Source organism: Chroicocephalus ridibundus, chromosome 3 (genome assembly GCF_963924245.1).
Source record: "Chroicocephalus ridibundus chromosome 3, bChrRid1.1, whole genome shotgun sequence".
NCBI lineage: Eukaryota > Metazoa > Chordata > Aves > Charadriiformes > Laridae > Chroicocephalus > Chroicocephalus ridibundus.
This window is the reverse complement of record NC_086286.1, coordinates 41,660,898-41,688,864: the sequence shown is the minus strand read 5'-3', so window position 1 is coordinate 41,688,864 and position 27,967 is coordinate 41,660,898. Positions and strand designations below refer to the sequence as shown.

The window sequence follows — 27,967 nt, the reverse complement described above, 5'->3', positions numbered from 1 at the left end:
TTTACAGCGAAGAATGCGAGACCTAACAGCTGAGGTAACGAGCAGTCTGCTGCAGTTTCCAGAGGTGACTCTTCAGGCACTTGGGGAAGATGAGGGAACCCTCGGCTCTGTGCTGTGCGGGAGGTTTTCTGGAGGTGAGCATTTTCCTTTAAATTTGGTCTCGGTATAAAGCTGTTCTTGCCTGGAGGCTACCTGAAGCCTCAGGTCATCGTATCAGCTGTGTCAGGTTGGTGCTGTTAAGAGGCATCCTGTTTAGAGAGAGAGAACAAAAAGGGTGCTTCAGCGATGACAAATGCTAATATTAAAACGTGAGTATAGTTAAACTTTGAAGTGGACTTTCCAGGTGATGTGACAGTAGAGCTGGGTGCCTATCTGGAGGTCTAGGCTTCTGTTAAGACCAGGTGGAATCTATCTACCTGAGTGTAAATGCAGGAATTGAGCTCATACTTCCTTTGGGCTGGCAGTAGTTCAGTGAAACAAAATGCCTTCGATTCTTCCTCTACGCTCCAAGACTTGTATTCCCATATGCGTTTAGATCATTTCTAGCAAAACCAAGGCGAATATGGTATAAAGGCTGTCGATCAGGACCTTGTCATCTTTATCGCAAACAACCCAGATTCTTCGGTGCGGGAATGACAAGTACAAATGCAAAATAACAAGGTGGTTAATTTTAGGAGGGATTGCTTGGGGATTTCAACGGGTGATTTTGAATCATTGACTAGAATGAGGTAGGTCGGTCTTCCTCTGCTAGGTACGTTTATTGAAGGAAAGGGGCAGGCACTGTGATTTTTTTTCAGCTGTTTTTAGTCTTCCGTTGGACATTTGCTTCAGTCCTCTTTCTTTTCTCTCACAGGGAGAAACGGCCTGGCGTGGTTGGCACGTGGTCCTCACCTTGAGGTGGTGAACTGTGTGACAGGAGAGCGGCTCTCTGCGTACCGTTTCAGTGGAGTCAATGAACAGCCTCCCACTGTTCGTGTGGTGAAGGAGTTTTCCTGGGAGAAGAGAACTGGACTGCTGGTTGGGTTGGAAGACGCAGAGGGAAGTGTTCTCTGTCTGTACGACCTTGGACTCTCAAGAGTGGTTAAAGCAGTTGTTCTTCCCGGGAGGGTAGGTACTTTTTAATTGGAGAAACGAAGCTTTGATGTTGTTAGGTGCTGCGTAGGCCTGTTTTAGGACAAGCTTTGGAGCGTCTCTTTGTAGGAGGTATTTTTTCTATCGTGCGTTAACATCCTGTCACTTGAGAGTATCCAGTCAAGACGGTGTTGCTGTAAAATCTTGGGCTTAATGTGCCATTATTGTTGGAGTTTACTGAGAGTAAAACAAGTTTTCTGGTTTTATTGTAGAGCACAGAGTTACCTGATTCTCTCCTTCCGCAAAAAGGCATTGAAAAGCACCTTTGTTTGGCCCTAATTGCTTGATTTCCATCAGAAATACCGTCTTTAAAATGGCTCAGAATTCCATAGTTGTGCTGTAAATGACTTCGACACATTGCCTTGAATCTCAGCCTAGCAAGCAGGCTGAGGAGAACACATTTTTCTGTTGACTTAGGAGAGGAAAAAAGAGCCTCTAGTGAGTTATCTGACAGGCTGTTGGGAGGTCACCTTTCAGCCTGCAGTCCTTGAATCTCTGCTCTCTGACTAGTGTGTTTGTGTAGATGGGACACACTGGTGTAATGTTGCTGATGTTTTCTGTCTTCTGTAACCCAGAAACTCAAATGATGTGTGTCCCCTAGCCTCATTATCTTAATGTAAACAAGAATCGGTGGCAGTCAATAGAACATCAAGATTCATTTTTATCATCTTAGAATCTGCAACAACTAACTAACTAACTTCTTAGCCAGCTTTCCATCAGCTGCTTTGGTTTGACTTGCTAGAATACAGGTGGAGTTTTGTTTGTTTGTAATGCTACAGTGTGATGACTAGTAGTAAGCATTCGTATTGGGGTGACTGAGAGAGAGAAATACGTGCAGCTTTAGCGCAGGAGTCTTTGTGTGCTCGTGTCTCTGCTCTAGCAGTCAGTGTTGTCCTGGGATGTGCTGCAACGTGTGCTGAAAGGTCTGTCTTCGCCTTGTGAGACAGTTGCGTGCAGACTGCTGGGCACGTGAGAGAGCAGTGTGCGCTTCCTCCTTTAGGTGGAGTCACCTTTTTATCTGAGAAGCTGCTGCTTTAGGCTGGCTTTTAACATTTTTCTCAACATTCGTGAAAGCGCTGGTGTGCATTTAAAGCTTCTTTTCCTTTATGTGGTTGTTACTTTTCTTCTAAATGCGGACTAGTGTGAATTTTACTAAGCTGGTCTCTCCCTTCAACGCTTTCTAAATACGTTTCGCTCCCATGGAAATGGTGTGTCTCCCATGCAACTTGGCCGCTGCCTCGTCTGACTCTCGAGCCCTGATTTATCCTAACGCCTGTTTGTCAAAGAAGGCATAGACTGTATCGCGGTGCTGGTGGGCTGTGAGCGGTGGGAGACCTCGATGTAGTTGTGTTTGTCTGTCTTAAGCCCCTTGAATACGATAAAGTTTCTTGCGTATAACTGATTTTCTGTGTTTTCCTCCAGTTAATTACTGCGAAGTAGGAAATGGAAATTGCTAAGCTGTACTAATAGAATGCCCCATGTAAGTTGAAGTTAAGTCACTTACCCGCAGGAAATCTAGTAAATGGAAGGCAGTAACAGGTTTTTGTACGGGGCTTTTTTGTCTTTGTCTCTTTTCTTGATCTAATGGCAAACAATGCTTTGATGCTCCTGTATTTACTTTCTCTATTGAGCTTGTCAAAGAGCTCAAATAGTAACTTGTAGTTTTCCTGTAGGTAACCGCTATAGAACCCATAGCGAATCACGGAGGACCCAGCGTGAGCACTCAGCACCTCCATCAGAGTCTGCGATGGCTCTTTGGGGTGGCAGCAGTGGCTACAGATGCTGGCCATCTGCTTCTGGTTGACCTTAGTTTGGATGATTGCTCCTGCACTCAGAATGATATCGAAGCATTGGGTAAGCCTGCAGTTTTTCCACATGAATTTAAACGCAAGAAAACTTCTGTCTTCTAACGAAACAGTATGCATCCCACTTTGAAGACCCTTGTGTCAGACATTTCTGACGACTGGTTACAGGTGGCAGTTTGACATCGTATAGTCCCGACCTGATTAAACCTGGGAGCGTCTGACTGCTCCTCGCAGTGTTGTAAATGCCCCCTCCCACCAAGATCCCTGTGCCACTATGATTCTTGCCAGAGAGGTGTAGGAATTTTGCCACGTGAGCCGGTGCGGCCGCCTGGTAGGAAGTTGTGTTGGAGGAGCCCTGTTTCCCGGGAATGCTCTTCTGCTTGTGTTAATTGACTTGGGGCAAATTTTGGGCTTGTTTTTTAAAATAAACCCCACTTACCAACACCCATGCATTTGGATGAATGAAATCTCGAATAGGTGTACTCAGATTGCATACACCGTTTTGGCTATTACAACAGCAGCTTCAGCAATTGGTGCCACTTCAAACACGAGGTGCCACTTCAAATTTCATCACGAGGCCCAAACTCCTGCTTTTCAGAGTCCAGGAAGAATTTGGCTTAGTTATTAAGGTTACGCTTTTACGCAGCTTTCAAACGTGAGTGAGAATACTTGTCTGATCCGAGAGTTCTTATGTTCTTTGAAGACATAAGTAATGGAAATGGCAAAAAAAAGTGTTGCGTAAATGGCTATTTTGCCTGGCACGGTAGCATTAGATGATAGGGGTTGTCACGTCAGTGCCTAAAATGCAGCCTAAATGGCATAACGTATTCATTTATTGCTTGGTTTTGTGTGTGTAGATCTAGAAGTTGTCACTAAAAATCCTGCTGAAGTTGCACAAAGAAGAGAAACTGTGACCAGCGAAGGGAGACGTCTCTGTTTTCAACTACAAAATGCTTCCGGAACAGCAGTATCAGCCCTGTGCTACATAAGCAGAAGCAACCAGCTCGTTGTGGGTTTCTCAGACGGCTACCTGTCGCTCTGGAATATGAAAACTTTGAAGAGAGAGTAAGTAGGCCTTTACACTTGGCCATGCCTGGAGGTGTGGGGCTCTCGATTTGTTGCTTAAGGAAGTATGTGGATGTAAAGAGAACTTTTTCAGGGAGTGAAATGAGTATGAGTATAATCTTGGCACGTTCAGAAATCCTCTTCTGACATAACTTTTCAGTCATACCTGGATCAAGTGGTCCGCCTTCTCCCCAGTGGACTAGGATTGTTTTCCTTATTGTGCCTGTGGATTGAGGAATTGTGGGAAGCATGCTTCCTGGGGTTTTCAGAACCGGTTACTGCAACTGGGGCATCCATTGAAAGGCTGAAGTATGTCAGTGATGTGATTTTGGTGCCGATATTCTCTAAAGTGTCCAGGGTGAAACTAGTGAGACATGAAAACTCAATAGCTGACCTGTGCCTGAAAAATGTATTCTTTCCTGCATGTCAGCTTTGGCCGAAAGAGCAATCTCACCTGAAATATTTGGCTAACTTCTGGTTGGGATTCCCTTCAGCAGATCTGCACTGACTCCCCAGAAGCTGTTGGATGCATAAATAGACAGTGGAGGAATAATTAGGTGGCAAGAGTAGAGTGTGGAGGTACAAGTAAGGTTCAGAAGTCAGGAAGAACAATGCTTGACGTAGTCCAAGAAACGAGAAACTACCTGTGTTTGGGCCACTAGGCTCACCTTTTTTTTTCTTTTTCGTTTTGCTTTTTTTTTCCCCTAAACCTGTAGGCACCACTCTCAGCTTGAAGGAGGGAGGATTCCTGTCTATGCTGTCACTTTTCAAGAGCCGGAGAATGATCCTCGCAATTGTTGCTACTTGTGGGCTGTTCAGTCTACGCAGGAAAGGTGAATAAAAACTTTAACTATCAGCCACTGAATTAATTCTTTTTTTTTTTAAGGATATTTGTTCCCATACAGTTGAACATGTGTATTTGTTGTGTGTCTGCGATTCTTTCCGGTACGGAAGGTGTTAAACTTAGAATGCAATTTTTACAGGATTTACCAGACGTGAAGAGGGACCTACTAGTTCCTGCCTTCTGTCGGAATGCAAAGCAACAGTGGCCATATTCTTCTGCTCGCATTCCCAAATGGTTTGCTTTTGTTCCTCGATGACCGCTTCATCATTTGTTTGATAGTCACACCGTGGTATTAAAATACCACTAGGAGCAGTTGAGGCTGCAGATCTAGAACACCAGACATGCCCACACAACAGCCTGCCGCCCCTAAAGGCGGCGGTGACAGTATTGCCGATGGCCTTGTGCCAGCGTCAGCAGTCTGTGGAGCCTTGGTGAGCCAGTGCAGCCTGAAGCTGTTAGTGTCAAAACGCCCTCCTTCATGTTTCAGTGGCTAAATGTGGCCGATGATCATGTTTTGGGAAGAGGTGGTGTTCTTTTCAGCAGGAGCATGCTATTAAGAAAACATTTAGGTCTACTAACACGACAGTGAGGACTATAAAGCAGCTTTGTAACCAAATTTCATAATTTATCCTTTTTTCAGCGAAGGCGATGTGGTGAGTTTACACCTGCTGCAGTTAGCGTTTGGTGACAGAAAACGCGTGGCCTCAGGACAAGTCATGTATGAGGTAAGAGGTGCACGCGTGGGAAAAGCAGACAATAGTAATTTTCTCTAAGGGAGTATCAGTTGAGTTACAGGGGTGAGATTTACCATCAACCTTCAGAGCTGGCTGAAAAAATAATCATGTTTTGCTGAGTCTTCTTGGGCACGGCCTTTGTCCATACCTTTTGGAAAGAAGGCGTACCATTTTATACTGCAGTGTCGTGTGTTCCAGCTAGATTCATCTGCAAAGAGCCCGTATAAATGAAATTCCTGAAGAGGACGCGGCTTTTGCAAATAAAATTATTCTGAAATACCAAATGAATGGCATGTAGGAAGAGAAGATTGGGCCTTGAATCGCTTGGTTTAACCAAGCTTCGGACTTGAATAAGCTTCTGTCTCTCTCCCTTTCTTAAAATACAGTCATACTCTAGTCTTTGCTGATCTTCAGTTTTATATTCTTGGTTTCCCTTAGAGCTTTGTCAGCCGGACTTTTCACATGAAATGCACCTACAGTGTCTCTTCAGTGTTGATCCTGACACTTAGTAGCTGTAAAGATAACTCGTTCTTCTTTTTGGCTGGGTGACCTATTCAATCTACTCTTAAAGCCAGGAAAATATGTAATTTGGTCAGAAGAGTGTACCTAAATGTTAGATCTGGCTCCAAGAGGATGCGTTTAAAATACAGATGTGAGGTATCATTGCATCTCAGATAGCTAACAGAGACAAGGCGCATCTGTTAGATGTGTAATTCCATTCAGTTGTACGCCTGGAAGTCTTCCAAAATCTTTTTTGATGGGACAGTAATCTTAGTTCAGAGCAAGTCTTTCCTCCTGATTTGGTACTTTCTCTTGCATATTCTCAATAGCTATGGAACGAAACAGGGGTGACTCTTGTATCGTGGTACGCTGGTTTTTGTTGATTTTTTTGGATTAATTTAGATTTTGAGTGTTTTGCTTATGTGTAGGAAAGGTGCTTCCTCATTTGGCACTGTTGCTTTTGCATAGATAGAGGTTAGGTGTTTGGAAAAGGTGGTGTTTCTTTAAAATGCATTATCTATCACGGTGACCAAGTAGAAGGATCTTCCAGGGATTCATCGCGTGCTGGATGCCATCTCCTTATCTTTGTTGATGTGCGGGACCTGTGCTCCACAGCGGATACTTTTAGTCTCAGAACACTTCCTTGTAGTCACAGATTGGTTAGTACTACATGACTGTCTGCCTGCATGGCTGTCTGAGTCAAGTTTCTTGTCCATCTTCAGGGGTAGAAAATTTAAGTGTCTCCCGTTTGCTAGGCCAAGTTTGAGTAAAGAAGGAGGAATCTACTGTTGATCCTTGTTCACTGGATAGAGTTCATAGGAGCTCAAAAGACTTTTTCAATACAGCAGTGCTTTTTGTTCCAGGAATTAGGTTTGAGGCTATGAAGCAGTGCCTCTTTGACTGTGTGTCATGGTAAGAGTCACAAATAGGACTTATGGAACATGTGGTACTGTGTTTTTCTATATGCGTGTCAAACTCTCGTCTCCATTGCCTTCAAGGCTGGTTTAAGTCTGCTTAAGTAATTAAACAGAAAGGTATGTTTAAGTAATGCTTCCAAAGACCCTTTTTGTACTGTCGCAGCAGTTGCTAAATCTGGTGCATCAAATCACGATCGTAGAGCGCATCTTTACCCTCGTTCTGCACAATGCTTGCGGATGGGCAGAGTATACACTCTCTACTTTGATATCAGAGTTTGAGCAGTGCATCTCGTTTGAAAACTTGTTTTTGTGTTTTGCTAGTCAATGGAGTCATTACTTAACATCTCCCATACAATGGAGTTCCTTAGAATGACTTTGCCCGGCGTGGAAAGTTTAAAATGCACTGCTTTGCTTCAGAAGCATTTTCTTTTTAGTTATGAAAGACTTTTTTTAATTATTTAATTTTTCTTTTTAGACAACCTTCATATTTATTTGTAACACTTCCTGGAATCATTAAGAGAAAGCTCGCCTCTTCTCAGATTAGGTGAATTAGATGTATCCTATGAGATCATACGGGAATGTGTGGTCTCATGCCAGTTCGTTTCAGAGCTCTGCAAGTTTAGGAAACCTGGGTAGAATGTGGCGTTATCAGTTTATGGGTTGTGTGGGTTGGGTTTCTTTTTCCCTCTTTTTTTTTTTTTTTTTAATTATAGAGCTGCTATTTGTCCCCAGTACACCCATTCATGTGTTGTATGGTAGACAGTTTGAATGAATGCTGTATTTGGAAAGATGGTATTTCACTTCACGCTTACTTAAAAAATGGCACTATCAGAGGTTCAACACAATCGTGCCGGGGTTTCTGTGTATCTCAAAATTAGTTTGTTTACTGTGTAGTAATTCGTGATGCTAAAAGCCTTGGCCACGTGCACCCCGTGTCCTTTCTGGTTTTCCCTTTTGCTGTTGGCTGTGCTTGGTGAAGGAGCTGAGGGGTATTTCACCCGTTAGTCTCTGACAAGATGAGAGGAGGAGCTGTCATAGCTTACGTGGCTTGAAAGAAGATTGCTAATCAGTATGAAGTTCTCACAGTAACTAGAGAGGGGTGCACGGTCACTCTGGTGGTGTGCCCATAGAAAATACCTCTTGACAGCTTTAGCTGCTCGAATGCTGGGGCTTCTCTAACTTCATCAGTTCTGCAATCAAGACATGGAGCAAAGAGCTTTGCATGCATGTGTGTTGCATCATTTTAGATATCTCTTTGTAGCGATATATTTATTTTTATAAAGAACATTCTTGGATGTCGCAAGGAATTCTGCAAAACATGTTTAGATCTGAAGAATGTTAGGGAAATTCTAAATTTTGAAAAAGTGCAAAGCCTTTACAGCCAAACTTACCCGTTACGATTTGACACTGCATTCTCTTGCATGTCAGGCGTAGTTTCTATTTACCATCAGAAATAGGCTCATGCGAAATACACAGTATAATAAGCCTATTCTGTTAGACTGTCTTTCATATTTAGCCATAATGTATGTTTTTATCTTAGAATGACCTTTGCTGTCTTCTCTGATTTTTTTCCCCCAGGGTTTGGAATACCGTGGCGTAAAGTTCAGTTTAGATCTCACGGGTGGAGTCTTTCCCTTGAGAGGCCAGATGAGTACTAAATTAATCAGCTGCCAGACTGTCGAAAAATTCCGCAGCGACGTTGACGGAGAGGATAGCGTAAATGAAGGTTTGTTCTGATGTCCGTGTTTGGTGATTTTAAAAGAAGTGCTTTTGGAACCTAAGCAACGAATGCTGTTCTGTCCCCACAGTCTGAAAGTCTTGCCTATCTGCATAGACTAGATTGTTGGGATTATTTACGAAGAAAAAATGGATGCTTAAGTTATGTGGGACTTCTTTAAGGGAAAAAGTGGGTTTTATTTTATGCTTGCTGACATGCTATCGCGATGTATGGTGGGGCCGTTTGTATGATGACGGTCAGTCGTTTTACTCCTCCAGCTGCCATCTTTGAACAAGAAGTTCAAACTCTCCATTGCTTAGGAATGTTACCAGAATTTTTTCCCTTCTTCAAACCGATGTCCGCATCTGCATCCAGATGGTAGCCCGTCACAAGTGCTGTTCCCCAGGGCACTGCACTGGGGCCACTTCTCTTTAGTATCTTGACCAGTGATCTGGACGAGGGGACAAGAAAAAGGGGCAGTGTGACTGAAACCTATCACAGAGATGTTTGCTATTCCGTAATTACTGTAATCACTCTTAGGAAGGGTTGTGTTTCACGAGTGACAGAAGAGAATGAAGCCAAAATAGAAAGTGGTGTTTTAAAACTATCGGATCTATCGTATTTTCTACAAGTCAGAAACAACGTCTTGTCTTTTACAGTCACGTCTCCTGACACCAGTGTCTCAGTCTTCAGTTGGCAAGTGAATACGTACGGTCAGGGAAAACCATCTACTTACCTGGGTGTATTTGACATTAATCGCTGGTATTCTGCTCAAATGCCAGATTCGCTAAGGTAGATTTTTCTTCAGTAGTTTTCCATATGCCTGCCAATAATTCATTTGAATGTCGGCATTTAGCTTACGCGCTTGTTTTCTTTAAGGCCGGAAGAATTCCCTCATGAGTGCCCCTATTTTGCACTGTGGTCGCTGGATACCGTAGTGAGCGTGACTTCTCCGAAGCTCCTTTTGGATATTCTGGTCCATGAGCGGAGTCTAAGTCGGGGAGTTCCTCCTTCTTATCCACCACCTGAGCGGTTTTTTCATCCGGGCAACTATAACTTTGGTAGGTATTTCACTGCTTTTGAGAGTGATAAGCTTAAAATGAGGTCAAATGCCATTCATTGGTTCTCTTGTTCAGTCATTGTTTGTCATTCAAAACCCAACCCAAACCAAAAAACCACCCAGTCCCCCCCAAACCCAACTCTGATCACGTTGTACTGACAAGGTATTTAGTATTGTGAAACATATCTGACAGCCGGCTGAGTTTTGGTGCTTTTGTAATGTAGCCGGTGAAGTGGTGCTGGTTATAGCCTGAAATGACTGTGAACTGAAGCTCAAAGCACTCAGTTATATGTTTCTAGATACCGGTGTGTAAAAAATGTAAACTGGTCATGCCATAACTGTGAGAGTACGGAAGGTTGTCAAACGTTCCCTGTTTCTGCAGATGGTACGTGCTTGCTGACCTCCGGAGTCGTTCACATGACTTGCACCGGCTTCCAGAAGGAGGTGATCTTTTACTGTATCTTTATTGCGAGTGGCAGGAGATGTAGCTTTTCTAAGTTTTCTGTTGCACTGCTTTCCGTGTTAGGGACCGTTTCATGCTCATACTGCCCGTCCACACGCATAGTTGCAATTGTATCCTGTCGCCAGTTGTATGCAAATGGTAATGTTTTAGGTCCCCTCTTGGGACTGTACAACTGCCGTTGTCTCCTCTTGAAGCACGATCGGGGATTGAATGTCTAGAAAGGAATGCGACGTTGCTCCAGGAGCAAGAACAAAACCACTGTAGAAGGCGGGGAAAGGTGTTACTTCTTTATTGCCCCTCAGTCGAACTGCCTGCATAGTCTTGAGTTAGAGTTTTGATCCCCAATTCTCTTGAAAAAGGAGGGAATGGAGAAAATGAAAAATGACATAACTGTTTGAGGAGTGAAAATTTTGTTTTCTCCCAAACTCGGCCAAATTATAACTTCTGAGCCACGGCACAGATTGTGACAGATAATTTTGAGTGAAGTTTCAGCTCACTAAATGTTTCCAACATGAATCGGCTTCCATACGAATAGGCATAGAAAGGATCTTCCAAAGCGTGAAGTTGCATGTTAGCTGAGCTTACATAGAATGTATTTTGTGTCAGTGTTGAGGGAAAGAGCAAGGCCTGTGTATAGACAGAGAAGGTAGAAAAGACTTAATTACGCAGATTGCTAACCTAAAGCATCTTAGTGGTTCAGGCTGTCTGACGGTGTCAGTGAACATTTAGATTCTTCCTTTTAGAGGTTATCCAGAAGCGTAGTGACGGAATAACAATGCTGTCTTAATCTGTGGTTTTCGATCGATGTTTCAGACCTTGAATTTTTTGAAGAAATCTGGCCCTTCAATATGGGAAGCCATTCAGGAGAGCTACAATAGGTGTCTTGTAGCTGGCTTGCTGTCTCCAAGACCAGTTGACGTCCAGCCATCCAGTTTGAGTCAGGTGAGTGCCTATGAGGGAATCAAGGGGGAAATACATCCATCTGGTCTGACAGGGCTGGAGGGGCTACAAGACACGATACTCCAATTTGAAATACAGGTGTTGACCTGAGCTAGCTGAAGTAACCGTATCCTTAGATCCAAAGTAGCGACTTTGACTGGGAACAGCCCTAAGAGATCTGTCTTTAGAGACCCCTCTCTTAATTCGGTGCCACACACAGATGCGCACAAGGAAGCGTGCAGTCAGTGCTGGTCATGCCCAACATAACGCATGTGTCCCCCAGAGCAACCCCCATCCCTGTCAGTTTCTCAAAGCAGTGGTTCAGTGCAGTAGCCGACGATGGGGGCGTCTCACTGGGATGCGAGCTCTTGCAGACGTCGGCTTGCTGCACTGTCACTGTACGTGATCATTTGCTTCCAAGGAAGTGGGCTGTGGTAAAGGATTACTGCTGTCAGCTCTCCCTGGCAATTTCTTCACGGCTTGCCCTCGTTTTCCCTTCATCGGTAGGCTTTTCTGCATCCTCTCCGGGCGGATCTTCACCTCTGTAGCCTCTGCCTTGTGCTGCAGTAGCCCAATTTGCTGCTCTGAGACTGCCCTCTTGCAGCTGCAACACCTTAATCACCTTTATCTCATGACACTCGCTACCTTCTATGTGCTTTATGCCACCACAGTGACTTCACTCCCCCTGCCATAGGTTTTCCATTTGCAATGCACCAACCTTTCCCTGGAGCGATCAGCAGGAAGGGGAGAGCAGCCTTCCCGCTGCCCTCCTCTTCCTGTCTCCTGCATTCGTCACCACATTTGTGGACGTGTGTTAGGACATGAACGCTTCTGCACAGTGTGGTAGCTCAAAGACATTTCTTGGCAAGCTGGCCAATGGTGTGTTTCCTTGTCTGAAACCAGTTTTCAGAAAAAGATGGCAATATCACATGTGTGTTCTACATGTGTAGAAGTCGCTTTGAATGTCATGATTTTGCCTAGAGGGGAAAGATACTTTTGAATGTGTTTAAAAAAACCCAACCAACCAACCAAATCCCATCCCAAAAACCAAAGTAAAAACTTATGAAGGGTCCTCTCACCTGAGAGAAGTACGAGAACACCAGCTGAGATAAGCTACTACTTAATATCGCGCGTCTGTGCATACCTGTGATTTATCCTTGTAAGGATTACCACTACACTATAATACAGTATTTGAAGAGCCTAACATTTAAACCATTAGGATGTAAATGTTTTGCTTCTTTTCTGTCACGTTACAAAATTCCAACGTACTGTTTTGGGTGTCAGAACTGCTTCATGTCTTCATGGTCTAGAAAGCTGCTTGGCCGTAGCTTCACTGTTTCCATGCAAACGTTGCACAGTTGTGTTTGTCCTGTCCCCTTCCTGCGTTCCTGATGGCAAACTTATCTGCACAGATGTGTAACGCGTATTAGCAGAGGATGTTTCTGGACGTAGTAAGTCGGAACTCAGTACGTGAAGACTGTAATGCAGAGGCACGCGAAGAAAGATTAGAATTAGGCTGCAGTAAGTTGAAATGTCAGAGGAGAAGTGTGTTAATGTGTTCCTCAGAGCAGTGAGCAGTCCAGCCTGTGGCTGGAATTAAGAGAAAGGACGTGGCATTCCTGGCCTGTGTCCTGATTGACTTTGTGATGTCTGAATGAGTATACAGTTAGAAAGAAACATTTACTGTTGATGGTTCACATGGTGCAAGTAGGTAAGATTCTCATTTGAGTTTGTCTGTTACGTTTAGGAGGAGCAGCTGGAAGCAGTATTGTCAGCTGCTGTCCAGACAGGTTCTGTGGGACTTCTGACTGGATGCATTAAACATTGGATATCTGAAGGTAATACTTGGAACGTTGTTTTTTTACGTGGTACCTCTTTGAGTTGGAGCCTGTTGATTCATTTCTTTTTTGTTCTCTTTGTTTAAAGAGCAGCCAAGGTCTGCTGGTAATTTACGGTTTGTTCTTGAGTGGACATGGAACCAAGTGATCTCTACAAAGGAAGAATTTGACCAAATCTGTGAGTACTAGTGTAGTCATTCTGCAAACCTAAAGTCGTTCTTTCTGATTGAGCTTCCTCAGTAATACGCCGCTATAGGATATTGCACGCGGTCCTTGAAGTGCGCCTTGAAACTCTGGAATTGCTCTGTCGGCTAACGATTTAATATTTATTCTTGAAAAGGTGTTCCGCTGTTTGATGGCTCTTGCAACTTCATTGACGCCCAGACATTACGGTCTCTCCAGCGCTGCCAGTTGCTTTTGAGCAACCTTAGCACGGTCTTAAACTCTTTTCTCACAGAAGCACAAGAGCTTACTGAAAAAGGTTTGTAGTAGTGCTACAAAATCTTTGGTATGTTTTATTAAGATTTGGAATTGTGGCAACATGGGCTTTTGTTGTTTTTGAGGATTGGAAGACAGTCACATTTAGCTGGGAGAAGGGGCTTAAAGCTGAGCGCTTGGGACCACCAGAAAACACGCATGGAGTTCAGGGCAACAGTTTATGGTGGAGCTCATGCAAGGGGGTGGGGGAGGCTACATCCAGAGAGAAGCTTAGTAGGCAACTGGGCTGAAATTACAGCAACCGAATGTGGTATTGCTGAAAATTATTCCTTTGAGTTCTTAGCTAGCAAGTTCTAGTTGCATGCAGACACCGTGTTGCAAATTGCTAAACAATACGAAGGAAGCGTAAACGAGTAACATGCAAAGTAAGTTACTTGAGTTTCTACAGCTTTTTCTCTTAGAAATGGTTCTTGGCTTATTGAGAAAAGAAAAGAATATCCCTTTGCTATCAGAAGAATCTCTGCTACGTGAGAAACAGATGTCTTATTCCTGCGTGCATTTAGTAGTTCAGGCTTTGGGGTTTTGTTTTTTTTTTTTTTATTTTAGCCTTTAGTGAGTTTAGTTCTTTATAGGGGTTGCTTTTTGTTTTGGTGGTGATAGTGGGTTTTTTCTTCAAATAAGAAAGCGATACAGCATGAAAAACGCAAAGACAAAGATTTGTAATGTGCTATTTTTATACTTTTGGTTTAGTAGGATGAAGGGAGTTTTGTGAAAATGAACAGAATTGCATAACGCTAATCATCTCCTGCCTTTTTTCAGGTTTTGCAGACGTGACAAATAAGCAAGCGGTAACCGGCCTCATTTCTTTGTATGCACGAGTGGTCATCTGGTTCTGTCGATCCGGTCTCCTTCCAGAGGGTTTAGGTAAGCGTGACCTGTCATACGTTTGTAGCAAGGCGACCATCCAGTGAGTGACTCCCACGAACGCATGCTTAGCCATGTTTTTGTAACGGTTTCGTCAGGAAGAAGTCGTGCTGGTTCAGTGGCAGGGTGTGCTGAAGTTCTGTGGGTGAAGTTGAGATTTTGCCTGGTTGTCAAGTACACAGCATAGAATGAGGCAGGCAGTTTCTTTCCTGGGTGGATTTTAGGAATAGCAATGGACCCCTGATGTCACGGCGCTGCTTGTGTCCACAGCTTGAACTACTTGAGATTTTAAACAAAGTACTATTAAACAACAAGTACCGGAATGCTTGTTTTTACAGTGAGAGCATTACCTGCATGTTTTGAACTTTCTATCAGTTGCTTGAGGAGAAAGTACACCTTGGAAATCCTTCTTTAGTTGGATGGATTAGAAATTCCATTGTCAGCCTTAATTGTCTCACAAACAATTGTTTTAAACAATGGTTTTAAAACCATTCCCTTTGAGAACTGGGTGGGTTTTTTTATAGTGAACTTCAGCTTACCCTACACGTTGTGAATGCTGCGTGAACTGTAACCTTGAAACGGCACTTGGGGCAAGAAGGAATTGAGTCTTGTCTCTTAGAGTTCTTTTAGCAAAGGCAGAAAGAGGATTGGCTTCTTTCAGAGTTGGAGGCTTCTTGATGCTTAGCTTGTACGATCTTCTGTCTCTTTAGGCAAAAATTTTCGTTTACAAGTGTGATATGACTGCTTTAACTTGCTTCTACTTTGTTGCCTGTAGATGACGATACGCGTTTGTCAAGACCTTTCTACAATTATCCTCTGATTGAGAGCTGCTGTACTGGTCAGCGACAGAAACTTGAGCATTTATCAAGGTAAGAGCTAGAGGAAGACTCTAGAACACTTCCACGGCAAATTCAGAAGTGGAAGGGAATGGCTTTTATCTCAACAGTTGCATGGGCTATGCGTAATGCCGCTGCCAGCAATACTCTTGACTTCAGTGACACGTGTGTTCTGTTGAACAGAGAGGTTACTTTCCTGTGTTAAAACGGTGCTATCTACCTCTGCTTAGTACCACTGGTTGGTATCATCATTTTTCGGGAGTCTACTTTATTCATTGGCTAATGTGTATAATTTCTGACTACTGAAAAAGGCCATGTGATTAGGACAGGATCAGTCACCTCCAGTTCAGCAAAGCAGGGTGTTCACAGAACAATTGTTTTGGAAGCAGAAGAAAGCGTGTTTTTTAACAAACAATCATCTCCGTCCTTGACTGGTAATAGAGGGTCATAACTGTATTGGCCTAAGTCCCCTTCTCCCAAGTACGTGGTGTGATTTCGTAAGATGGTTGGAGTTACATGGAGTTGGCACGCCTCGCACTCTGCTGGCTGTCGGATAGAAGTCACTTGCTAACGTCAGCTCTCTTTCCTGGACTAGCTGCCTAGCACATAGGCGGCATGCCTTGGATTAGCCGATAATAGGTTTTTCTTTGGAAATTGTACTGAAAACTGAATAAAGAGCTGACCAAGCTTCGGCGATGGCACTGTGACCAAGAGGCTGCAAGGTGAGTTAAGGTGGAAGCTGCAGGGTAGGAGGTATTGACTTCAAAGTTCATCTTCCTTGGCTTACTTCTCAAGTAACTTACATACAGGCTCGTGTGTTCCTTCGAAGCACAGAGCCTCTAGTGTCCTTTTTCTGCTTTGTGCCATCGGGAGATGAAAGGGCAGGGCTGCAGTCAGCAGAAGACTGGAGGAAAGCCGTTACACCGGGAGGCTGGAATTAGTGTTTAACTCTGTCCAAATCCTTGCTACCTTTTGTTCCAGAGGAAAATGGGACTCGGACTGCTTGATGGTTGATGGAATGGTTTCCCAGTTAGGAGACCAAGTGGAGAAGCTGTGGCGGAGAGATGCAGGAGGAACTGGGAAATACCCGCCTGCCAGTTTGCATGTGAGTGTCCTGTTCACTGAGAACAACAACAAACGGCCGCCCTCCCCGCCAAACCCCACCCAAAAGCCAATGATTTAGGGAAGACAGGCGTTTTTTCAGAACTTTTAATTTTTCATTTCAGGCACTGCTGGATCTCTATTTGCTAGAAAGCATTGAAGAAAACTGCAAACACGCAATTGTATCCTTTCTAGTTATTTTTATTACACCTCCAGGGGATGCACATAAATGTTCTTCAGTGTTGGTCGCCGACCTGTTTCATGACATTTTTTCATTTATGCTTCAAAGACGATGCAAGTGAAAACATTTAGTTTAGCGTTAAGTTGTAGACAGAAGCGCTGTTTTATTTCTTTGTACTGTGGATTTTTGATGACTTTTTTCTTAAACGTTTTGTTGCAAAAGACTTCTCCGATAGGGAGAAAACAGTTTTAGTAATAAGGGTTGAAGATATAAAATGTCCTTAGTTTTTCTCCAAATTTAAACACCGTTTAAAATTTTCTAAAACACCCATGATGGGTTATAAAACAATTTCTGTTTCAGAGCAAAAGGATTTCTAAGAGTGGTTTCCCAGTACTGGATTTTTGCTGAAATCACGGGTTTTCCAGCGCAGCTCACAGTGCTTGCTTTGGTTCCGTTGAAAGTGCAGGCACACGGAATAAGCAACAGGGAGAAGAGAAAAGTCATGGGGCAGAAACTTAATTTTTAAGCTGCTGAAATACACAGCCTTGCTTTTGCTGTTTGTTGCCTAACCCGCGAGGGGAGCCTAGAGAGCAAGGGGCTTAGAAACGCTTATAGCCCAGAGCTGTCTCGTTAGATGATGTCCCTAAAAACGGACGTCAGAAAGAGAAAATGACGCTACCAATGAGTGACCCGCATACTGGTTTAAATCCAGTTTTAATCATTCGGAGCTGAGCTGTACTGTAAGGATGCCACAATTTACACTGTTTTATAGACGCTGGACATGAGGGAAAAACCCAACTGTGGAATTTATTTGCTGTAATAATTGAGCGTTGGATGCTCCAATGTTTTGAATGTATTTTCTGCTTCCTACCACTTTTATATTCTTACTTCATTATGTTTTTCTAAAGGTAATGTGATAAAGTTTTGGTCTTACAAACTGATTAGCCTTAATGAGATACCTGATGTCAGACAATTTACTTGCTGCTGGATATCAAGCGTTCCTTTCCGAGTGAGACAGAGACTTCAGTCGACTCCTTTGCAACTGCCTTTGGCATGCCTTGGGGACTTGTTAAGCTTGTTGAAGGTTTTTGGCTTCTAGATCACAATGATTACGAAGTAAGTATGGTAGAGTTGAGTTAGAGATACATGGCAGTACAAAGCTATAATCTAGAAAATGATTTTAAAACCCGATCTCTAACTTGTACAGAATTCACTGGCCCTGCTCTTTCATCCCGCTACAATCAAAACGGCGTCATGGCAGCACAAGAGAATTATTCAGTCCCTCCTGTGCCAAGGGGAGCATGGGCAAGCCCTCAGATACATCCAGCTGATGAGGCCACCCACGGCAAGCAGCGGGGAAGTGCAGCTTCTCCTCACTGTGTTGCTCTCCAATAGGTAAAGAAATACACCCCACCATTTTGTCACGCAAATCTTGTGAAAATGGAGAACAAAGAATAGAAATCATCATCCCCTAAGTTTCCTTTAAACTTTGAGTACAAGACTCTTGGGGCATCTCTTTGGTTATGCTATTAACATCCCTTTACGTGTGAAACATTAATTACAGGTGCATGGTGGAGGCTTGGGGTCTGTTGCACCAACATGCCGCTCAGGCAAACTTAGAAGACCTCTTAAAACACATGTACGAAATGTGCCGGGAGATGGGCCTGATGGAAGACTTGCTGAAGCTGCCTTTCACAGACACCGAACAAGTAAGTGGGAGCAAGGAAAAATGTTCATCGTCTCTTTGAAAAGAGAAAAGGCAGAGCCATAACAGATTTTTGGAATGATTTTTTTTTTCTCATAGGAGTGTTTGGAGAAGTTTTTAAGGACCAGTGCTGGTGTTCAGAATCAAGAATTCCTTTTAGTCTACCATCTGCAGCGTGCCAACTACATTGCAGCACTAGAGCTGAATCAATCCATGAATGTCAATCTTATGGTAAGCGTGAACTTGTGTTCTGGATTTGTGACGCGTTTGCTGTTTTCTGGAATCATAGTTTTCCAGTGACTCAAACTTCTAAGGTGGTTTGGAAGTCGTAGGTCCTGCATTTGAAAACTGTCATGCGGCCAGGTGGTGTGCGTAGGTCGCTTTTTCTTGCTTGTTTTAATCTTCACATCATGTTGTCCAGGGTAATTTCCAGTTGTCCCGTATATTCAGGGCACTGGCGTTTCAGGAAGAACAAGGGAAAGCCTGCTATGTAGTAAGTCGTTTGCAAATTGCAGGTGATATCAGAAAATTGCAGGTGATAACAGGCGTATCAGAAGAAGGTTCTGCAGAGTGCCAGCATTGTTTTAACTTCAAGTTGTAGGCTCTGTTGCTATTCCAGTCTTCCTTCCACTTTGCTAAAAGTACCAGGTGAAATCGGTGTGTGCGGATGGGTAGAACTTGCCGCTGTTCTGTGCAGTGGAGGTGTTTTCCCACACCCGTAGAGGAAATCTGCTCACTAATGCGAAACAGCACGGAGAGGTCTGTGCAAGGAACTTCTTGTAATTAGTTAAGCTTTTGCTTTCCGCTTTTCCTTCATCAGAACGACGGCGATCATCGCTTGACCGACAGAGCAGTTGCCAGAAATTCTCTATTAGCCCAATATGGCAAGATCCTTCCACGAATTGAAAGGCAGCTGGCCGTAGAGAGAGCCAAGCTTTACCATTTGCCTGCACTGGCCTCAAGAGAAGGTAACTTGTAGCGGGGGGAAATAGAGGGGAGAATTCCCTGTCACTTGGATGACACCAGGCTGAAATTTTCCCCCTCTTGCTTTCCAGTCTCAAGACCAAAGCCATTAACTCCAGTAAGAAAACAAGCTAAAGCAGGAAATGTGCGTCGAAGACCAAATTTTCTGGCGAAAATATTGTCCAGAATTAAAGAATCCTGGGCAGGAATGAAGGAGAAAACCGGTTTCTCACAAGGTGGATTTTAAAGATGCTGTCGTTTTTATAGCTGCTAAACGTGCTGTTTCTTCAGCAGGATGTTTCTAAAATTGAGGATGTTTCTAAAATGGGACCTGTTGAGATCCAAACAGGAGAGCAAGCAGTTGGGTTTCAACAGCACCCGCCAGTCCCTCACTAGAGACAGGAACAAGAAGAGACCTTAGATGCATTCACTTATTCAGCTCGTCTCGGCTTTGGGATTTAGGACAACACTGTAGAGAAGACGGGGCTGGACTTGGGAATACGCAAATCCCTCCTGGGAGTCAATGGAAAATTTGGGTTGGGAAGAAGGCAGCAGGTCACAAAGCTTCCGCAGTCATTCCCGTAGCAGTGCAGTGAAGGTGTTTCTGCTTTCGTTATAACTGGTGGGTACTGATGTAGATGTAAGCGCCTGGTTTTGGCTTGTGGGCCCTCACTGAATTTAGGACAAACTGCTTACTGCTTTCTTGTTCGTAGATTTGTAAGCATAAAAGGAAAGTTTACGCAGACTAGTATTTCTTGACTTTAGTTTTGAAGCATGGCGTGTTGCTAATAATATATCGCTTTAGCAAGTTTTGACGAGGCGGGAGGCAAGAAAATAAGCTGATTCTATGGAGACTGCTGTTGAGGGGCTGCTTCCTTCTGCCGTTGTTGGCTAGCACTGCAACTTAGAGGGCTGGGCAAAGGTCTTTACACGTGGATTCAATTATCCCGACCATCCGAGTCCGTGGAAATAAGTAACGGTTACTGCTTTTGTTCTCACCGTAAAACCCCGAGTATCTTCACGTGGATCTAGAAGGAACGAATACTTGCTCAGCACAGGGAACGGGAAAAGACGAGGTGGAGCTATTTAGAATATACTGTGTTGTCTCAGGCAGTCCAAGCGGTTCCTTGAAGTGCAGGGTTGAGCTGTCGGATGTGAGGGCTGGCCAGTTGGACAAAGTGTTGCCGACTGGAACTTTCAGCTTTTCTCTCATCGCTGCCTTTTACCCTGTTAGATGCAGAGTGGGTCGCCGTGTGGGCATTTGTCGTCAGTGCAGGAAGTACTGCAATGGGATGATTTCTGCCAGTTGTGGCTACAGCTCGCATTGTAAAACTGCTCACTTTGTCCAGGAGTGGTGGCAAATCGTAGTCAGGAACAGAAATACCAGAAACGGGGCACGCGATGGCGTACACTGAACACTCTCTTCTCCGTCCCTTAAACACAGAGGCTGTCATCGGTAGCAGAGAGTACACTGTATGTTTCTGACTTTACACCCAGCAGTGATCTGAAAGGAAAAGCGGCATTTCACTGTCCTCAGTTTCATCTGTGTGAGTGTGAAGTCAGTCTGTTTGGTAATGACTATTGCATTAACAGGCTTTTTTTTAACTGTAGGTGGTGGAAGATAGTGCGCTTAAGTCACCAACCTCAGAAGCAGCACCGGCAACGCCAGGATAAAGTGAAGGACATCCATCGGGCGATCGTCCATACAGCTAGGATTCTCCAGAGTCATAGTCAGCATGTTGTTTGACTGTCAATAAACATTGTTGAATGTGATGCAGCTGAAGGAGACGGAGAGCTTTTTACACCTCAGAGTAATTTTCAGAGACAAGCGTTGTAATAAGGAATGCCCCCCAGCCCTCCTCCTCTCGCTTAGCTTTTGTAGCTGAGCAGACGGCAGAGGGTATGGAACATCCCTTTGGTCAGTTTGGGTCAGCTGTCCTGGCTACGTGCCCTCCCAGGATCTTGTCTTTTTTCCTCCTGAGTCCTTTCTCAGACCCAGCCTTCGCACCGCACCCCTAGCAGCTCCCTCTGCATCTCCGGGATGATCAGTTCGCCCTCCTCTACGAGCAAAGGAACCCAGAATATCTTCCAGGAAGGAGAACTGGAACCCCACGTGGACTGATGGAGTAAGGTGGGCTGTAGTTAGTGATTTTTCCAGTTAAAGGCTTTACAGACCGTGATTACACTTGCAGTTTTATAGAGTTTGCTCAAACTGCTTACGTTGAGAACTGGAACTGCAAATCAGAATGGCAGACTTGCATTTGGTCTTAAACGGCTATGTTAGGCCTTCTGTAACGTCACCTGCCTGCCTGCAGGAACACTCGGAATTAGGAGAATTTGAGATTTGAGGTTTGTGCGGTGACGTCATCCTGGGAGCTTCGTCCAGTTTTGTATGGACTGTATCTATTTCATTCTTTCCCTTTTTATTTTATTATTAGGATTTCATGAAAGCAGTTTAGTTTCTCCTAAGCTCGTAAATCTCTCTCTACCTCTCCTCCTCGTCTCCGTGTACGAGAGGTTGGGGGGGAGCATCTGTCGCCGGCCATTGGCCAATTCGGCCAAAACCACGACAGATTTATTGGCGCCCGACGTGGGGCACGAACGCAGCTCTGATAGATTGCCTGAATAGTTTGAATTCCAGCTTGTTCAGGGAGAACAGAGAGTTCACAGCATGTCGGTCTTACGTGAAATCTGGTATCGTGCCTTTAGAGAGCTTTGTATGAAGTTAATGGATGCAGTGGGGTTTAAGCGGTCAAATATATTGCATGGCCTGTTTCTCGTTTGTGTTTGGACGCGGTGGTCTAAGCGTGCCACGTTGGCGTGGGTTTGCCTTCAGAGGTATAAAATAATTGCTTGGATAACGGTTCTGCCTGCCTATCTTGGGCATGTCGTGATGGAGGCTTTTCCTAATTACACTTTCGGGATGGATTCTTTTCCTCATTACGCTCTTGGTCGTACCTGGGGAAAGTTGACTTTGCCCTTCGGTGATGATGCCAAAGCGACAGTAACAGAATCGGGATGAGAAACCTTCGGGCCGTTTCGAGAGTGAAGGTTACTTTCATTCGTACGTGATCCTGTTGTCGGTTTTCCCGAGTGTGTTGCAGGGCTGGTTTATTGTTAAATATCGGTGCAGGAGTGAGTATGATGTGACATGTGATGTTGCTACTCAGACCCCGGGGCCAAAGCCGAAGACAGCAGAAACTCGGGCAGCCCTGCCACCGAAAGCTGCAGTAGGAATTCAGACAACCCCCCCACGGAAAGCTACAGCAGAAACTCAAACAACTCAGGTGACTGCCCAAGCCGCAACACAGGCACAAACAACGCCACCGGCCCCGACACCAGCCCGAGCGGCATCGGCTGCCCCCCACCGGCCCCGGCATCGGCCAGGCCCACGGCGGCTGCGCCGCCCAGAGGCCCCGGCGAAAGCCACGCCTCTGCCCATACAGGCCAAAGCCACGGCCCGGCCGTAGGGACACCGCCGCCAGCGGCATGGGCTGCCCCCACACGGGCCCCGGCAAACGCCACGGCTCCGGCCCGGAGGCGGTGGAGAAAATGACTAAGACAATAGCTGAGCAAAATGAGAAAAGTGCGAAACTTCTTCATGAAATGCTTGAAAAAGTGTCTGAGAAGGGGAAAGAATCCCACTCTTCCCCTGAACAGAGCCAGCTTGCAGTCATTAAGAAACAACGGTAGCGATTCAGCTTTTGGCCACCTCACTTGCTCTTCCTCCCTTGGCGGTACAGTTCTGCTCTGACTTTGCGAGCCTGTCCAGCTTGCTGGTCTCCTGGGCACCGTTTTCCCCACTTCACGGTTCAGTTTTCTATTGGAACCAGAAGAGGGAGGGGCTAGGAAAGGCCAAGTGGGTGCTACTCTTTGCAATGATGGCGTGCTCTCCTGTCATTCCACCTTACGAAACCACGCTCTTACGGTCTTTAGTTCCCCATAGAAGGCAGGAGTGGGTCAGACGACGAGTAAAGAGAACGTCTTGTTTCTGGCCGTGTTTTCCGGTTCCTTCTGGAAAACCGTCTGGGGAGAGTTGCCTCTTAAAATCAGGGCGTGGGGGCGCTCAAAAAGCTCACGCGAATACTGAGTGAGAATGCTTGGGACAGTCTGGTAAGGAACGAAAGCAAAAGGAAGCTTGTTTCTCTATGTTTTCTGCCTTGACCCTATCTTCAAAGAAGCCCATAAATAATTCTTTGGCATCGATTTTGTAATTCCAACATTGCAAAACGTTTTCCTCTACTGAATACTGTTGGTAATCAAAAAATCAATTTGATACTTCTCTTTCTTTTCAGGACCACAAGAAAAGGAGGCTCTTGGTCACCTCCACCGGTGGAAATAAAATTCGTCTCTCCTTTTGGAAGTGCACTGGATAAAGCCATGCATCGTATTGCAAGAATATGCCCGGTGTGCAAATATGTCTGAGGATAACCGAGCAGTTTAATCCCCCATCAGAACTTCCCCTCGTGGAACACTACTCTCAGGCTTGTTATTTCAATAAAATTGTTTGCTGCAATTTCATCAGTTCCCATGTAACCACTCGTAAATAGCTTTGTTGTTGATTTCTGGTGGGGAAAACAAGCTACGGGCAGAAACCAATCCATAGGGTCTCACGAGTCGTTTACTTCTTCTCCGTAGTCTTCCTGGTACAGAACAGGTTTCTTTTTGGCGTTGGTGAACTTAATACTGCGAAGCTTAAAGCTTGATGCCGGTGTCTGCCAAGTAGCGAAGGGTTGTTACAAATCTGCTGAGCCGGGGCTTCGTCCTTCCTGGCGGCAGGAGCCCGGCCTGGTGCACCCCAGACCTGGGGGTGTCTCTGTCCCAGACCCTTGGATGCGGCTGCTGCTTTCCCGTTTGCAGGTCAGGCCAGTAGCAAGGCTGAGGGTGCACCACACACATGCACGACAGCAACGCGGCTGGCTACGCAGGCTGCCAGAGACGGGGCCGTGCCTTTACCACCTGCCATCTTGCACTGGGGCAGCTCACAGAAAGCCGCCTCTCTGGCTTGTTGCAGTTGAAGCTCACGAGTGACACCAGAGGCATGCTGTCACTCTGCAGGTTCCCCCACGCAGCCACATTTGCAGAGCCCCAGAGGATCAGCAGAGCCTTGAGCCCAGCTGTCGTCTGTGCCCCAACTCTGGGCTCCGTCTCTCACCTCTGGCTGAGACACCGCATCTTTCCAGAGATGGCTTTTCCTCCTGCTCACTGGCTAGCCCACCCTGAGGTCTGCTAGCGGTTTCCTCGTGCACATTTGGCTAGGGGAAAATACAACAAAAATACAATAAAATGGTGTATTGAAACGTATGTTACGATGGAGTTTAGAAAGTCTTCTCTGATAAAACAGTTTTAGTAGGAAATGTTGAAAATATCCCTTAGTTTCTCTCAAAGTTTAAACACTGTTTTAATTTTTTTAAAACCCTCCTATCTGTAGCAAATGGCTTCTTACTAGAATGATGTGGTGAAATATCCTGTTTCAGAGCAAAAGGATTTCTAAGAGTGGTTTACCAGTACCGGATTTTTGCTGAAATCACGGGTTTTCCCGCGCAGCTCCTGGCTATACAGGAGTAGTACTTAATATCTGTGACTTGGGATTTTTTTTCAAAGGTGTTCTGTTTGGTTTTTTTCTCCACAGACACATTGCTTTTAAAAACTTGAGAAGAAAAGAAGACAGCTCTGCCTTTGAGAAATGGTCCCTGTCCTCATGTGCAGCACTGGCGTGGGCACATCCAGTTGCTCAGAGTCAGTTCCCTTATCAAGTGCTGATCAAGACAAAAGCCCAAACCCAGTGTAAGTAAGGCTATTGCAGGCAGGAGGGAGAAGAGTTTCTGCTGGCTGGGAATGAGTGGCGGATCCGGAGCACACAGGCCACGTGGGAGTCCCGTCCGGAGGAAGCCTGGAAGGAGTGGGAGCACCAGCACATTGCTGTGGCCCAGGCGAGTTTCCCAGTAACGGGCATTGCGGCCAGATCCATGAACCTCTGGTCTTCTGAGTCTGATGTTTTCCCCTTTTTGTCATCTTTAAGATTTGTTACTCACGCCCCTCTCTGCCCTTCCTTAATAAACCGTGACTCCAGGTCTGGAACTTCTGCCAATAGAAAGGAAGCGTGGCGTCAGTCTTTCAGATCTAATAATTGCTTCCTGATCATGTTTGATAAAATGATGGGGGTTTGATAAAAATTAGGGACTTAATTCTGTCGGGAATGCTGAGCCCTGTGTGGGGTGTATGGCTAACCGGGGTCGTTCAGGTGCTCCCTCTGGATGGTTGTATCGGTCTTGGCTGGCAGCTGGCACAGGCGTTTGGGCACACAGTACCGTACCCTGTTCTGCTGAGGACAGCTTCTTGTTCACCTGCTGCATCAACTGGTTTTCCTGCATTGATCTGCCTGGGGTTTGCTTTGTTAAGACAGTGAAACGAACATAATCAGGCTTCTGTTAATTTTGTGCCTTCTACCTAGGAAGCTGTCGGATACAGTTTTAGAGAACTAATGGTGACAAGGCTTTGCTGGTGTGGTATTGCTTGACTTGTGTGGTGGAGAGAAGCCTTAAATTGGCAGGAGAGAGTCACCAACAAGCCGGGCCTGTTGCACGTGTTGCAAATGCATTTGCAGTTGGGCTTGTCAGGTTGCTCTTTGTCAAAGTATGTTTCAGAATGAGATAGGCAAAAGCCGCCTGGACACGGTCGTGGGCAGCCTGCTGTAGGTGACCCTGCCTGAGCAGGGGGGCTGGACCAGAGGACCTCCAGTGATTCTGGAAGGCCTTTCTCTTCATTGTGATGCTGGGATTCTGGAATTGGTGCTGGGATTCTGGAATTCGTGCTGGGAGAGGCGAGCGGTGTGGTGTGCTGGGAGTGCCTTGCTCACCACTGTCTCCCTGTGCTGGGAAGGCTGCGTGTATGTTCTGTCCTGAGACACTCAGCGCCTACGTCTGTCTGTCCAGGTGCACCGAGCAAGGTAAAAAAGAGCGTAAGGTCAGAAGTGCCTTTGGGAACTGCTGCGAGCTTCGCCACGGTAGACGGGGACTGCAACTCTTGAAGGGAAGTATAGTCGTGTTGGGGAATAACCGCAGGAGGTAGCTGGGTAAAGTGGCTCCAGCGTCAAGTTCTGATCTGTGTTGGTTTTGTTTGTTTTTTCATGGAGAGGGATGTCACATCTGTGGTCTGCATCAGACACAGGGTCTTCGCTGTTGGGGGCTGTTGGGGTAGAGAGCTGAAATGCTTTCCTCGTCTCACCTTCTGCTGTAGCTTTGTGCTTGTGGAGCATCTGCACAAACTCGGCAAGACAATCTGTAGGCTGCACTTGAGTGAAAAAAGGCCGATTGTAGGATTCTGGTACAGACCGTCTCTGTCACGCTGGTGGCTTTTTAGACTACAGCTTAGGGCTTGGATGAAATGTAGGGTTTTTGCCTAAACCGCCGGGAGCGGGGAGGCTTTCTGCCTAAGCGGGAAAGACCTGACCCGGTGGTACTCCCTAAATCACCTGCTCACTCACTCGCTAAATCCTCTTTCTGCAGGAGTAAAATCCGGCAAAGTGCAAATTCACTGAACCTGACGACTACGAGAGTGCAGAAAGTGACTTTTCCATCTGCTGCTCCTCCAGTGCTTGTGAGTTGCTTCCTGTTTCTCTGGGGAAAATGTCATGGAACCAGTCATGAACAACAATTCAAAAATTGGTATAACTTTTATAAACCCTTTTATAACCCTTCCCTGAAATCACTTTAGCTTCCACCTCTGGCGGAATGAAAGAACGACGCCTGTCAGCTGCAGCCTTTCCCAGAGAGCTAGGGAGTCTCTCCGTGCAAGAGGGAGTTAAAAGTTGCCTTAAAAGATGCCTGACTGTGTCCTGGGTGGTGTCCTTTCTAAAAGTGAAGGGGTTTTTAGCCCTCCCTGCAAACTGAGTGTGCCGTTTCACCCGGGTATGAGCTAGCAGCCCGGGCTGACTGCCACAAAAAGGAGATGGACAAATTCCCTCTCCTTCTTCCCGATGCGTGGTCCTGCCTCCTTTCTTGTGCCACCTCTTATGCTTGCTGGTTGTCTCTGCAAGGCAGTTGAGCTCTCGAAGCTGGTGGAACACCACCTGCTTTTCTGGGTGAGTTTCCTGCCTGCTCAGGGAGTGAACTTGGCTCCTAAAGTGCTCTAAGGCACTGTTAAGGCAGTGCGAGGTGAGCCACAGGAGTACGGTAGTAGAACAAAGGAGCAGATGGAGAGATGGGAGGCGGCGGCAAGTCCTCTCTTTTGGTGGCAGGGAAGTCAGCATGTTTTGTGAAACCATCTCTTCAGCTGCGGCTGGCCATATTTTTAGCTTTTTCGTCAGTAAGCCCATTGCATTGTTGGCCCTTGAAACGGATTTTCAGGTACTACCGTCAGTCAAAACTGACGTCCCTGAACCCTGACTTGGCTGAATGTGATTCTGCTTGAACATGTAATTTCTCCATGTTTATTCTTCTTGGAGCTTTTTAATGCAAAAATCTATCCTCAGCCTGTGACTCGTGGTACGCTCCTTTCTTTGGAAATAGTTTGGAAGTCATAAGTACCTAAGGTGAAGACCAATGGTAATTTTGGCTGCTAGAAGACAACTGACAATAAGTAACAAAGGGTAAAGTACGAAATCAAGGGAAAGGACAAATGGAAAGTTGTACCTGTTACTGAGAAGCTTTTTAAAATCTGATTTTTCTCAGCTCCCATCTTCCTAACCTGTGTGAGTAGACTTGAACTCAGTGTATTGGGCTTTTTCCTGTTATTTCTCTGTGGATACGTCTGGGTCACTTTTTGTTGGTGATCTCACAGGCATCAGAAAAGCAAAGGATTCTC

General features: G+C 45.3%; 1 protein-coding gene across 1 annotated transcript; it reads left to right on the top strand.

Moving 5' to 3' along the window:
* Window positions 1–13: 13 nt before the first annotated feature.
* LOC134513831 (protein ELYS-like) lies at window positions 14–19,361 on the top strand (the record flags this gene model as incomplete). Its single annotated transcript, XM_063331005.1, has 24 exons — window positions 14–134; window positions 854–1,107; window positions 2,805–2,985; window positions 3,794–4,001; window positions 4,718–4,834; window positions 5,486–5,570; window positions 8,576–8,723; window positions 9,374–9,506; window positions 9,594–9,775; window positions 10,157–10,218; window positions 11,051–11,179; window positions 12,924–13,014; window positions 13,103–13,192; window positions 13,355–13,495; window positions 14,272–14,376; window positions 15,152–15,245; window positions 16,194–16,317; window positions 16,439–16,495; window positions 17,464–17,610; window positions 17,702–17,889; window positions 18,059–18,203; window positions 18,299–18,430; window positions 19,020–19,167; window positions 19,255–19,361. Coding segments are annotated over exons 1-24 (3,189 nt in total), but the record flags the coding sequence as incomplete, so codon positions are not given.
* Window positions 19,362–27,967: the final 8,606 nt, after the last annotated feature.